The sequence below is a fragment of the Taudactylus pleione genome, unplaced genomic scaffold, assembly GCF_031769625.1.
Source record: "Taudactylus pleione unplaced genomic scaffold, aTauple2 ptg000637l, whole genome shotgun sequence".
Lineage (NCBI taxonomy): Eukaryota > Metazoa > Chordata > Amphibia > Anura > Myobatrachidae > Taudactylus > Taudactylus pleione.
In genome coordinates this window covers 4,405,770-4,420,166 of record NW_028285039.1, presented here as the reverse complement: position 1 = coordinate 4,420,166, position 14,397 = coordinate 4,405,770, and the positions used below count along the sequence as shown (strand labels likewise).

At 41.8% G+C, this 14,397-nt stretch overlaps 1 protein-coding gene across 3 annotated transcripts in view; it reads right to left on the bottom strand.

The window, feature by feature from the left end:
- Window positions 1-14,397, bottom strand: part of TENM2 (teneurin transmembrane protein 2) — a 2,186,131-nt gene that overhangs the window by 298,734 nt on the left and 1,873,000 nt on the right. For all 3 annotated transcript variants that reach the window (XM_088454943.1, XM_088454942.1, XM_088454944.1), the window contains one exon: window positions 13,451-13,663. In XM_088454943.1, the coding sequence (XP_088311069.1) occupies window positions 13,451-13,663 (213 nt within the window). The remainder of the gene's footprint in view (window positions 1-13,450; window positions 13,664-14,397) is intronic.

Below are 14,397 nucleotides of genomic sequence, written 5' to 3'. Positions count from 1 at the left end.
TTATTAATCCTTTTGTGAGGAGCAGGTTCAAATCTTTTAAATATTCTTGAGTTGGGTCTTTATCCAGTTTTTTATAAGACTCTACATCATTTAATAGTCTATAAGATTCAGACGTATAATAATCCCTATCCATTATTATGATACCTCCCCCCTTGTCCGCACTTTTTATTATTATCTCATGATTACTTGCCAGATTTTTTAGGGCATCCATTTCTCTTTTTGTGAAATTCCTCTGCCTATCTTTCAATGTAGTACCTAAACCTTCAATTTCTTTTTTTACCATTTGAGAGAATAACTCCACATAAGCGCCCTTAGATTCGATTGGATAAATGGTACTTTTTGGTTTTAATCCAGAGCCAACAGCCTCAGTATCTTTATTTTGTCCTTCCCAGTTGTTAATAATTGCATCAGACTTCCTTAGAAAGTGTCTTTTAAGTGTTAGCTTTCTAATATATAGATTCAAATCAATGTAAAGATTAAATTTATTAAAGGCACATGATGGGGCATAGGATAAGCCTTTCTCCAGTACTTTATTCTTATCAGATGTTAACTGGTATTTGGATATATTAAAAATACCTGTTTTTATCCCTGAATCTACATGGTCATCTTTTTTGGAGCTCTTTTTGGTAGCTCTTTTGCCTCGTGGTCTCCCCACCTTCGTTTTATCCCTAAAGGGGTTTGATTTCCTAAAGTCTGATGTTGATAATGTGGGCGGCTGAATTTTTCTAAAAAATTCCTTGGTGAGTTGGTGTCATCTAGTCCCATTGTCAGAGATTCAAATCTATTTTTATGCACAAAATTTCCTACAATCGATTTTTTAGGGATATAGGACCCTCCCCTTTGTGGGAACTCCCAATTTCCTTTATAACCGGGTCTCAACTCTCTTTCATTATGAATATAGCTTATTTCCTCATTTCTATTCCTATGGGATGAATTACTCTGATCTCTCCAGTTTTTCTTTTCTCCTCTATATGGGGAATTTTTAAGATTTTGTACCCTCTTATTTTGTTCCCAAAAAGGGGTGGAAATTTTGTGCATAAAAATAGATTTGAATCTCTTGACAATGGGACTAGATGACACCAACTCACCAAGGAATTTTTTAGGAAAATTCATCCGCCCACGTTATCAACATCAGACTTTAGGAAATCAAACCCCTTTAGGGATAAAATGAAGGTGGGGAGACCACGAGGCAAATGAGCTACCAAAAAGAGCTCCAAAAAAGATGACCATGTAGATTCAGGGATCAAAACAGGTATTTTTAATATATCCAAATACCAGTTAACATCTGATGAGAATAAAGTACTGGAGAAAGGCTTATCCTATGCCCCATCATGTGCCATTAATAAATTTAATCTTTACATTGATTTGAATCTATATATTAGAAAGCTAACACTTAAAAGACACTTTCTAAGGAAGTCTGATGCAATTATTAACAACTGGGAAGGACAAAATAAAGATACTGAGGCTGTTGGCTCTGGATTAAAACCAAAAAGTACCTTTTATCCAATCGAATCTAAGGGCGCTTATGTGGAGTTATTCTCTCAAATGGTAAAAAAAGAAATTGAAGGTCTAGATACTACATTGAAAGATAGGCAGAGGAATTTCACAAAAAGAGAAATGGATGCCCTAAAAAATCTGGCAAGTAATCATGAGATAATAATAAAAAGTGCGGACATGGGGGGAGGTATCATAATAATGGATAGGGATTATTATACGTCTGAATCTTATAGACTATTAAATGATGTAGAGTCTTATAAAAAACTGGATAAAGACCCAACTCAAGAATATTTAAAAGATTTGAACCTGCTCCTCACAAAAGGATTAATAAATAAATGTATAACAAAAGAAGAGTATAATTATCTTTACAATGAATACCCTAAAATTGCAACATTTTATCAGATACCCAAGATTCATAAACATCTAACTAGACCCCCTGGACGACCAATAATTGCTGGAATAACGTCATTAACTTCTAGAATCTCAGAATATGTGGATATATATATATATAAAAAAATATGTGGTTGAATTAGAATCCTATGTGAGAGACTCAACACATATATTACAGATTATAAATAAAATAAAATGGTGTGATTCATATAAATGGTGTACAATAGACGTAACATCTCTATATACATCAATCCCGCATGATAAAGGTATAAATGCAGTGAGAAAGGCCTTAGAAAAAGATCCGAATATGGAGAGAACTAAGATAGACTTTATCTGTGAGTGTCTATTGTTTGTATTGAAATATAATTATTTCACTTTTCTAGATGATTGGTTTGTCCAAACGTGCGGGACAGCTATGGGCACGATTTGTGCACCGAGTCTAGCTAAGATATATATGGGAGAATGGGAATCTGAGATACTTATAGGGGAAGTCATGGAACATATTATTTTGTTTAAACGTTTTATAGACGACATATTAATAATATGGGACGGAGAGGAAACACAATTCTCAGTATTCATGGACCTAATTAATAGGAATAACTATAATCTAAAATTCACTCACACAATTGACAATAAAAAGATTGAATTTTTGGATCTGGTCCTGAATATAGAAAATACTGGTGCAGGAGATGAAATTCACACCTCTACACATTTTAAGAGTGTTGGTAGCAATAGCTATTTTGACTTCACCAGCTGTCACTATCCTGTATGGAAAAAGAACATTCCTTTTTCTCAATATTCTAGACTCAGGAGAAATTGTACAAGCCTAGAAAAATTCGATAACAGGCAAAGGTATATGAAGAGAGATTTGAGAAAAGGGGTTATCCAAAATACTTGATTGATAATTCAAAAAAAAGAGCCAGAGAGAGATCTAGAGAAGAATTATTGACATATAAGGTAAAAGAAGAAAATTCAAAAGGAAAAATTTTTTTTGTCCATTTGTTACGCAGTATAATAGTCAAGAAAAAAGTATAAAAGAGATTTTTCGGAAAAGTTGGCATATACTTAAACTAGATTCTATTTTATCTCCTCTCCTTTCCGAATGTCCGAATATAGTGTATAAAAGGGCAAAAAATTTAAAATCTTATGTATCCAACAGTTTACTTGAATCGGTGGGATCAAAAGAAGAACCCAAAAGATCAGTCTGTGAGACCAAGGGCTTTTATACATGTGGAGGTTGTAAAATGTGTAGTTATGGAGAAAGGCAAGCGAAAAAATTCCATGAAATCTCAGGGAAAGAATATACAATAAATAATTATATTAACTGTAACTCTACTTATATTGTATATATGATTACCTGTCCGTGTAAGTTAATATATATTGGTAAGACAAAAAGACCATTGAAGATCCGTATAATGGAGCACGTTCGTAATACAAAAAATGGGGTTTTGAATCATAGTCTACCTCGTCATTTTAAATCTTGTCATAATGGTAATGTAATGGGACTCACTTTTAAGGGGATTGAAGTGGTGGGTAAACTGAAAAGAGGGGGAGATAGGGAAAGAGAGCTAACAAAGAGAGAAACCTTTTGGATTATTACCCTCAATACCCAAGTGCCTAGCGGCCTGAATGAAGGGTATGAAATCACCCCTTTTATAGAGTAGACCCTGGCTTCAATTTATATTCTACATTAAATCCTCAATTGTCTATTTAATGGAAAATATGGTACATGAGTAAGGGCTGTTAAGTCCACTAATAAGAATTTCTAATGTATATTTTTTTAGATTGGATATGGATTATATATATATATATATATGTAGAATTATTAACTGCCATTATATTAATCATTGTATATAGTGTATACAGCATTTTTTAGTCATAACTATAAAAAGGCAGTATATACATAACTATGCCGCACTATTTTTTAAGGAAAAATATGTCTAGCAAGTGGAAGCTGCCATGTCTATAAACAAATGTTTAGATTGTATGTTTTTTAGGATTGGATGTGTAAAATAGATATAAAACCATTCAACCTATATTTGTAAAAAGTTTTTAAAGAGCTTTTTTGCCAACTACCAAACATAAATTGTTGGGAGTAAATATATATAATTGTAATTGATGATATATATTATGTATTTAGTAAAAAATTTTTAAACTGTACGGTTGAAAGGCATACTGATGCTATGTAAAATCTGCATTTTGCTGTTTTTGAACTGTAATTTTAATTTGTGAGAGGCCATTTGTGATCACAGTATCACTGAGTTATACGCTGATAAGAGCGTTTGTTTATATATGTAAATGAGCTGACTGAGCTCCTCAGTGATTGGCTCAGTGTGATCTTATAGTGAAGGTAGAGCATCAGCTAGGCCAGCCCTCTGACGAAGTGGATTACAAAACGCGTTGGGGTGTGGCCTGACTGACGCAGTGTGTTCACCCTCTGGCGTCCTCCTTGTGGTGAGAAGCTCCGGAGGTTCAACCGATCGCGATACTGAGCGGGCTCATTGAGCGGTGTGGAGACCAAGGAGATCAATAGCCAGGACGGAGTTCTGCCATATGGGTGCAGTAAAAATCATGTGGTATCCAGCCCACAGTGTGTATTAAATTGGTACGAGTCCATCCTCTTGTGTTTGGAGACGTGGATATTTACGTTTGTAATAAATTGATTCATGCATGATATAGCGCCCCCTTCTCTCTTCTTTTTCTATACTAGATTAATTGTGCCCATTGGAATCCAGGGTATTTTGAAGGGGAGCTGCGGTCTAAAAATACAGGACCTGAGTGCTATATGCCCACGGATATTGTGGAGAATCTTTGTGCTGGACTATTGAGACTTTTATATAAGGACAGCTTTATAAGTGATCAGCGCACGGGTACTTTTGTGTTTGTATATATATATATATATATATATATATGTGCTCACTCCTGCTTTCTATTTATCTATCTATCGATCTATCTATCTATCTTACACTAGGGCTTTTAGCATGCCCTAAAAGCAAAACTGTGGCAGTGCATGCTGGGATGTATAGTTCTATAGCAGCTGGGGGGTCGCATGCACGCTGTACACAATACATACAGTACAATTCATTCGTCACTCTCAATAAAAGCACAGCAATTCTGGTACTTTCCCAGCATGAAACAAATCACTGTACTGCCCTGTGTCTGAGAAAAACATAAATGGCACTCACAAAATATTGCAAAAAAAATATATTAAATTATTTAATTGATGACCAATATTTCTCTTCGGAAAAATGGCGCCATGCAGTGAAAGCAAACACTCTGGCATTAATGCAGAGATAAAATATTGGTACCTGAAAAAAAAGTAAAACAAAGTGCAAGCAGCACCAGGTGCACATAGCACCTTGTTATTCATGCAGCTAGTGTTTTGGCCACAGAACCAAATGGCATCCCATTAGCATACATGGGAATCTACTCCGGATCCAAGGTAAAGGACGAGAAGCGATATTGAGATATTGTTTTGTTTTTTTACTCTCAAGGTGTGTGCTCCAATCACCCAGTGCAGCTGTCCTGGGGCGTGGGACTTTGGGCCCTCTCCAAAAGTAGAAGTGCCCTGTTTCTCACCATCTCCTCTGACCAGAAGGCCCCATTGAGGGGAAAATGGAATCTTAAGGTACCCCTTTGCCTTTAAATCCCCGACTCCCAGAGTCAAAGGGCACATTAGGGGGCAGGCTTCTCTCCATCGCAAGTCTCAGGGCTACTGGAGGCGCTGCACTGGTGGGACCACTACCTGGGGCACTATATAAGGGGCACTACATAGGGGGACCACTAACTGGGGCACTATATATGGGGCACTGCATAGGTGGACCACTACTGGGGGCACTGTATAAGGGCACTACTGGGGGCAGTGTATAAGTGGCACTACTGGGGGCACTGCATAAGGGCTTGTGTAGCTTTCCGAGGGAGGGAGGGCGCAAGGTTGAAGAAATGCCTAGGGTGCCAAGAAACCTTGCACCAGCCCTGGTCTCAGGGTCACTCCTTTTTCCCCAGGGTTGGCTGAAACTTTCCTCTGGGGAACAGATTCTTCAGTTGCCCCAAAAGGAGAGAGTCTCAGGTAACTAGGGGAGAGGGCACCCAATAGAGGTCACACCCAAAACCCACACACAAAAATAAAAAAACATATTGTGAAAAGGGCAATAAATAAATAGGTAGTGCCATAAGGCCCCAGCCATTCGTCCAGGAATGTAAAAATGATCCTAGCCCTGGACAGAAGGCTCGAGCAAATTAAAAATAGTGCTACCTGAAAAAAAAATAAGTGCTCATTTTCAGACATCCCTGGGTCAAGCAGCACCAGGGGCACATAGCACCTTGGGTTTCAGGCAGCTGGCCTTTTGGCCAGAGGACCAGGTGACGGCTCATCAGGGGCTGGCTGGCAACTTTTAGCCTGGGTGGCAAATGCATGCAGGCGGCCCTGGCAGAGGAGTAGCGTGTAGCCAGGGTGCCCGAAGAATGTGCATGCTATGGCGCCCCCCCCCCTCAAGTGTTCCAGGGAGGAGACGGGTCCAAATGGGATTAATGTAAGGTGAAAATAAAGATTAGGGGCAGCACCCTGTCGTAGTGCCCATATGCAGTGCCCCCGTGTGCCACAGGAGAGAACACCCTTATGCAGGCCTCCAGTAGTGCCCCCAGTAGTGATCCCCCCTGTGCAGTGCCCCTTGTGCCCCCAGTAGTAAGCCCCTTATATAGTGCCCCCAGTAGTGATCCCTCCTATGCAGTGCCCCTTTGCCCCAGTAGTAAGCCCGTTATATAGTGCCCCCAGTAGTGGTCCCCCCTGTGCAGTGCCCCTTGTGCCCCCAGTAGTAAGCCCCTTATACAGTGCCCCTAATAGTGGTACACCCTATGCAGTGCCCCTTATATAGTGCCCCCAGTAGCAGTCCCCTCCCCCTATGCAGTGCCCCTAGTAGTAGTCCACTCCCCTTGTAGTGCCCCTAGTAGTAGTCCCCCCCTTGTAGTGCCCCCAGTAGTAGTAGCTCACCCTTGTAGTGCCCCCAGTAGTAGTAGTCCCCCCCTTGTAGTGCCCCCAGTAGTAGTCCCCCCCTTGTAGTGACCCCAGTAGTAGTCCCCCCCTTTGTAGTGCCCCCAGTAGTAGCCCCCCCCTTTGTAGTGCCCCTAGTAGTAGTAGTCCCCCCCTTTTAGTGCCCCCAGTAGTAGTCTCCCCCCTTTGTAGTGCCCCCAGTAGTAGTAGTCCCCCCCTTGTAGTGCCCCCAGTAGTAGTCCCCCCCTTGTAGTGTCCCCAATAGTAGTAATCCCCAGTAGTAGTAGTCCCCCACCCCCCTTGTAGTGCCCCCAGTAGTAGTAGTCCCCTTGTAGTGCCCCCAGTATTAGTAGACCCAAGTAGTAGTAGTCCCCTACTTGTAGTGCCCCCAGTAGTAGTAGTCCCCAGTAGTAGTAGTCCCCCATCCCCCTTGTAGTGCCCCCAGTAGTAGTAGTCCCCCCCTTTGTAGTGCCCCCAGTAGTGCCAGACCCCCCCCCACACGTAATATAAAAAACAAAAACAAAAAAAACACTTACCTGAATCCCCGCTCCCGCCGTCGCCATCCGCTCCTCCGTCTGTCCTTCCCGGGCCGGGCCGCTCTGCATTATGGGAGAGACATCATATGACGTCATGACGCCTCTCCCATTGCCCACTGCGGGAGCCGGAAGATGCAGCAGCAGCTAATGAGAGTCTGGCAGACTCTCATTGGCTGCTGATCAAACACACAGCTGCCGGAGCCCGCGGCTGTGTGTTTGTCACTTGTGTGAAAGCTGACCGAACTCCGTCCGGTCAGCGCTACACACGCGGTGCAGTCTGTGTCACAGTGACACAGACTACACCGGCCCGCGGCCCGCATGACGCTGCGGCCCGGGGAGCACATGGCACCCTGCCCCCCGGCCCAGCCCGCCACTGCGGCTCATCACCAACTGGGGGCAGCTTTACGACCTACATTTTACATGTAGCCAAAAGGCAGAGAAGTGAGGGAGACAGATAATTTACTTTGTAGGCAATAATACCACAGGCAATTACCTGAAGGTCATTAATAAAGGTCAAAAATACAAATAATTATTCACAGAGAATTATAGAATCTTTGTAGAAACATAACTGTATGCTACTTTACAAAACTGTTTAGATTAACTTTGGAGAAAGGAAACATCCTGCTCTCTGGAGGTTACTCATATGGCCAGAACATTCTGTTCCAGAAAAGGAAATCCTACAGTGTGAAGCAGACGCAAAGGATTCTGGAAGCGTGCATGTAAATGAGCAGAGAAAGTTACTTGTAGGGCAAAGTTATTAATCATGTCTTCGTGTATATATGGCTTCAATTAAGATTGTTGATAAAATTTGAATTATGAAAAGATACCTTAGGATATGTCCTGAAAATTATTATATTCATACTCAAAGTACCAAGATTCTTTTATTTTTAAATTAAGCTTGTAACCCCGCTGTTGCTGGAGTGAGCAATTCTGTTGAGAGACTATAATAATCTGAGAAACCTTATCTGCCAGGAGAAACAATCTGGTTCTAATGCACTGGGGACGGTATTTGACCTTTTTAGTCACATTTGGTTGTTCAAGCAAATAAAATCTATATTTCTATGCATTGCATAGGGACAGAAAGGGGAAATTTAAATTAATCTGTAAAGCAGAAATCTACAGCGCTTGCTATTTGTTTCTATAATTTATTTTCCTGGCACCGTAAGCCCGAAGCCTACTAATTAATCATACAACAAAGAGGTCCTTGATACTGAACGTATTTAGACACATCCTAACAAGTTGTGCTCAGCCATGGGCTACTCTGCTGCATGGAATATCTCAAGATACAAAGCTGACTTCTCAGTAAGCCCAGACCTCAATATATGTCTTTGCATTTAAAAATATGCCCAAAAACAAAACAAATACTAATAATTAAACATAGATTAATTTATCACCTTTACAACTATATTTCTATCACTGTTTTCACAAAATAAAAAAATCTTATTGTTAAAGCTTAGTTAAGGGGCCTATGCATTATGCGACCCGAAAAACTGAACGGCTTATGTTCAGTCCTTCAGGTCGCCGGGTGTGGTGCCAGCACTGAACGGCGTTCACTGAACGTCATTCAATGCAGAATCCCGACCTCCTATCTGGGAACATGTGGAACCTGACGATCGTCGTCAGGTTGACCAGCATGTTCCACAGATAGTCGGCGTCGGCAAGGACCCAGCGTGCACGCGCATCGGTGGTCCTTTCCGGCTATACATTAGATGACTTTCTGAACAATGCGACCAAAACCTCCTGGTTTTGGTCGGCTCGTTCAAAAAGTCGTGTAATGGATAGGCCCCTTAAGTCAATACCAGACTCATCCCTATACCTGGACCATGCCCATAGCAACCCTAAAGCTGGGTACACACTTGTCCAATCCTTAGGAGATCAGACTTCAGATCAGACTGTTTTTACAGAATATGCAGACCTGGTCGCATATTCTACATCCAATCTATGCGTACACACTTATTTAGACCTCCAATCTGCATCTGCTGAAACAGAATAATTGGACAAACCAGTCTCTGGAGCGTACACACTTATAAATTGGTCTGGTGATTGGCCAACTGGTCTCCTGATTTTTTCATCAGGCTTAAAAATCTTTTCACAAGACCAGAAGACGAAGATTGTATGAAACCAGAGGTCTTGTGAGCGTACACACTCTACCAATGTCTGTCAAACCAGTTGGTCTGAAGTTGAATCGGACAAGTGTGTACCCAGCCTTAGTCTGGGCCAAGCTATGGGCTCATTGTCCATTTTGGTCACACATGTAGGTTTCCAAATAGGACATGATTTGTTCTGCACTTACAGTAGGTTACATGGCTGAGTCACCGTCAGCATTAATGGTGCATGTTAGTGTGTTGGTGACGAGACACACGTCATCTTCCTACTGTGGGTTCACACATGGCAAATAATCTAATTGATTACTAATGGACTGTTATTGGTCATTAATTTGGGGTAATGTATAATGTAATACTGGACCATTTAATGGATATTATTATAAATATTGCAGCCTGATGGACCCTCTTAAGGTGTCGTATCCATCACAACCATGTATGAACTACACCTAGTAAAATGTGTTTGGTCCTGGAAATGTATTATTTATTTTACAAAAATGGATAGTATAACGTTGATAGAGCCACAACTATGATGTAATTGTCACCCTACTGTTGTTGTGTAATCATCTGCAATTAAGAGTACAGTGTTTGCACAACCCTAATGTCACATAATCCTTTATGGAAACAAAGACCACAACAGCAACCATGTATGGATTTGTTAAGCCAAATAGCAGCACTACTGTACTTTACTGTAAAACTAGAAGTGTCGTTTACTTTTAGCCGTGATCTTAATTGAGGATTTTCTTTTTTTTCTTTTTACTGACAGTTGTTTGTACTTACTTTTAAAATTATTACGAATGTTGCTGCTGTTTAAAACTTATATTCAAATATCAGCATATTTTTTTTCCCCCCAGGAGTGACTTGTCATCTATTTCTGTAGATATTAACAAAACATTGAATTCATCTGTAATAGAAACATCAAACTTCGACGAGTTCAGTACACATTGATGCTGCTATTTGTTTCTTATATAGGCTTGTTAATAGAACAGTGGTCAAACACTTTTGGATTACATTCTAGCTCACATGCTACAAGCCTTTGGCCAAAGTCTAGAGTACAAGATATCATCATTTTCAAAAGCAGAGATGAGTGAATTGTTGTCAAAATTTTGGACGAATTGAGTTTTGTGATGTAACAGATCATCACTTCTCAGAGCAGCAAGTTTTGCTGCATAAATCTTCAAGTTATATTTTTGCTTTATCTTTCTGCATTTACAATATATAAATAAATAAGGGGTAGCATGCTCCCCTAAATCTTCAACCAACCCCATCGCTAAACAGTCTGTCTTTCTAACAGGGAGAAAAATGAGTGTGGGGTGAACCTGCTTTAGGAAAACACCAGTTGGCGGCTTATATTAGGGGTCTGGCAAAAAAACAGCATCCCCCTGCCTATTCTACCATCCACACTAGTGCCGTAACAAGGCTCTGGAAAGGCCTGTGCCAGCCTCGCCCCCTAATCACATGACATCAAGATATCACGTAGAGGGGACAGGGCCACTAGCACCAAGTTGTTCAGCACTGCCTGGAGTGCCCTGAGGACACTCCGAATAACTGAAGAGATGACATGGTGCGCCTGAAGTCATCCAGGCATCCTTCTAGCCAGAAGCAAGGACAGTTGGGCAGTGACAGTGCCACCCACAGAACCCTGCACTTGCTACTTACGGCCCTGATCCATACACTGAAAAGAGTCCGGACTGTGGGGGCCCGATAATTGACAGGAATGGGACAGCTGAAGTAGCACCTTTGCCACTCTAGTGGTCTCAGTACAATGGCCAGGGAAAAAGTTTCCATCTTTCTGGAGCCCATCATAGACCACATGGGGCTTACTTTTCCTTTCTTGGTCAGTTATAGTACATGAAGAAACCATCCATTCCCCCATCCCCTACCCCTATCACCACAATACAGCTCATCGACTCACACCAACCAAAGACATGAAATTGCCATGATCAGAAGTAATTGCCACTCCTCTGCACTGGGAGCAATGGGCACTTCTGACTTTGAGCATTCAGGGTAGTATGTGTGGGTGGCCATTTTGTATGGGACTATTTCAAGTTATTATTTTTTTATTCCTATTTGGGCTATGGTGGATAAAGAGAGCAGATCTGTATTTTCATTTTTACTTACTAAGGTTGTGGACCAAGGTTTGGGAAGCCAATTAAAGTGTATTTGAATATTGTGTAGGTAAGCAAAGGTGAAATAACTGAGGTAACAAGAGTACAGCTGCTACAGAGCCACTCTTGTTAAAGACCAATGTGACCGTCATAGTACACAACAATAATTGGGACCTAAGTGGCCCACTTCACTAAAACAGTGTTATACTATGAATTGTAGTATGGCAGTGGCCACCCAGTGAGAATGTCTCCAAGCTGCAGAACAGCCTGTGGTAGCTCTTGCATTCCACACTGCAATTACATTTTTAAATTAACGTTTAAACACCTGGTCCATCATTCAGGACAGATTTGAGGTACAGATGTGTCCTCATACAGCTAGCATTTATACGCCATACGGCGCGAGAAGCCTGGCGTGACTGAGCTGCTCCGAGAGGAGTAGTGTACCGTCTTTTTCATTAAATTCGCATCTCAAAGGCAGCAAAATACGACACACAGTGTACTAGAGACTTGTACAAATAAGATGCACATTTTGAGCGACAAAGAGTCATCCGTGATCTAGCATCCTGAGTGGGGCTGTTTGGTGCTACTGAAGCCACAGAGCATGATGACACGTCTATAAGAGGTAAATTCGGAAAGGGGCTATGGGGCCCAGTTACTTCCTTGTATTTGTGCTTAATTTACTTATTACAAAAGTTATGTGACCACTTTCCATTAAACTTGGACCACTATTGTGACATAGATGCCAGCTCTAGTGTGCCAATATACAGAGGGTTGAGAATAGCAATAATGCTTTTCAATGCAGGTTGGCAGCCCCTAGTATGGTAGGCACACTGTTTTTCATGGGATGTAGTTAGGTGATGCTGTTGGTCGAAATTCTGGCACCGGAATCCTGACCCGCGGCCAGAACACCGGCGCCGGAATACCGACAGCCAGCATCCCCAACGTAAGTATAGCAGGCCGGGTTAGCTGATAGTCGCAGGTGGTGGGGGAGGTTAAGTTTAAGTACCACGGGGGATTAGAGTTAGGCTGCGGGAGGGGGGAGGTTAGGGTTAGGCTGCGGACAGGGGGGGTTAGGTTTAGGCACCACCAGGGGGGGTTAGGGTTAGGCACTAAGGGGGGAGGGTTAGTTTTAGGCACTAAGGGGAGAGGGTTAGGTTTAGGCACTAACAGGGAGGGTTAGGATGCAGGAAGGGAGGGTTAGGGGGTGAAGGGAGAGGGTTACAATACTTGTCTGGATTCTGAGCATCGGTATGCCGCTGTTGGTATTTTGATAGCCGCCATCCCGACTGACGATCTCCCATACCCAACCCGTTTTCCATACCTTATTCCTGAGGAGAATCAACTTTGCACTGACCAGTCTGGGCCTGATTATCACTATAGCGCGTCTGCCTGTTTTACAGAGTGTCTAACACTGGAGCCAGTTACGGATTTGGGGTTGCGGAGCTACATGTTTTTTATTATGCATATTCTTTATTATACCGTGTATGAGAAGTGTTTTATCCCACTGTAATAAAGATGATAATGAAACCATTTTGAACACTTCGCTCATCTCTAATAAAAAGCAATGCCCCATTAAGGTTTGCCACAACTGCTGTAACACAACATTTTTAAATAAACTAAGACTACAGCTAACAATATTTTTCAGATTTGAATTTCGAGTTGAATATTGCTTAAATGTTTCTATGAAATGTTGTACCACAATGTTAAACTAAAGCAAGCATACCATTATTGCTTTGCCATTTCTATTTTGCAGCTGTAAAATAGTGGCTCCCTTGATGGAACAGACCACAATGGCGATATGTTGTATGAGAATAAAGCAATATGTGCCTCTTTCGGTGCCCGTCGTTTGCCTACCAATGGTGCAGTGCTCCCCATTCCAGCCCTCTCTGCATTCACATTTTCCATCTTTGCAAGTTCCGTGTTCAGTGCAGCGAGGGTGGCAGACACGTTGGTCGCATGCCACCCCAGTCCACCCTTCTTCACAGCGACATGCTCCACCAACGCAAACACCATGAGTGCCGCAATCCACTGAACATACCTCTGCAACATACAAAAATTACAGTCAACATTACCCAAATACTTTTGTACAGTTAAAAGAAATATATTAAAGCTTGTAAATATACTAATTATAAAAACCACACTGCTGATGGACTAAAAGTAACAGCAAATAATGATGAATCAGAATTGGGTACATTTTAGTATGGACAAGTCAGTGCAATGGTCTATTTTCTCTATGAAAAAGGTATAATTTGCCATTGTCATTTCAGAAAAAAGGACAAAACTATCACGACAGGTGGATCTTAACATTACCAGGCTTAGGAATTGAGAAATAATAACTGTGGGGCTGATCAGCAAGGATCGCTATTGCAATAACGCACGCAATTGGCGGATTGTTGCGTTCTACGCATGCATCGCAGTGCGCATATGCAAACACTCCACTGCGATCGGAACTGCCATCTCAGTGGCTATGCAGACCCATCGCAGAGTGATTGACAGGCAGTACCATTAGGGGGAGGTGACAGGGGGGTGGGCGGCGAAATGCAGGCGTACCAGTGCATTTAAACGCTGTTGCAGGGGCGTGCATAAATTAACCATTGCGATGCCATACGCAGCTTGGGCTTTCACTGCATGCGATGAGGTTAGCAATTTCTGAGTAAGGTCAGACCTTGTGCAAGTATGCCTGAGGCTCCGATTGTACTCAATGTTACCAATGGTTTTGTAGTCTTGCTAAGTATTACGGATGTGTGTAAGGTAAGGGGGCGTCCTTATGTTAG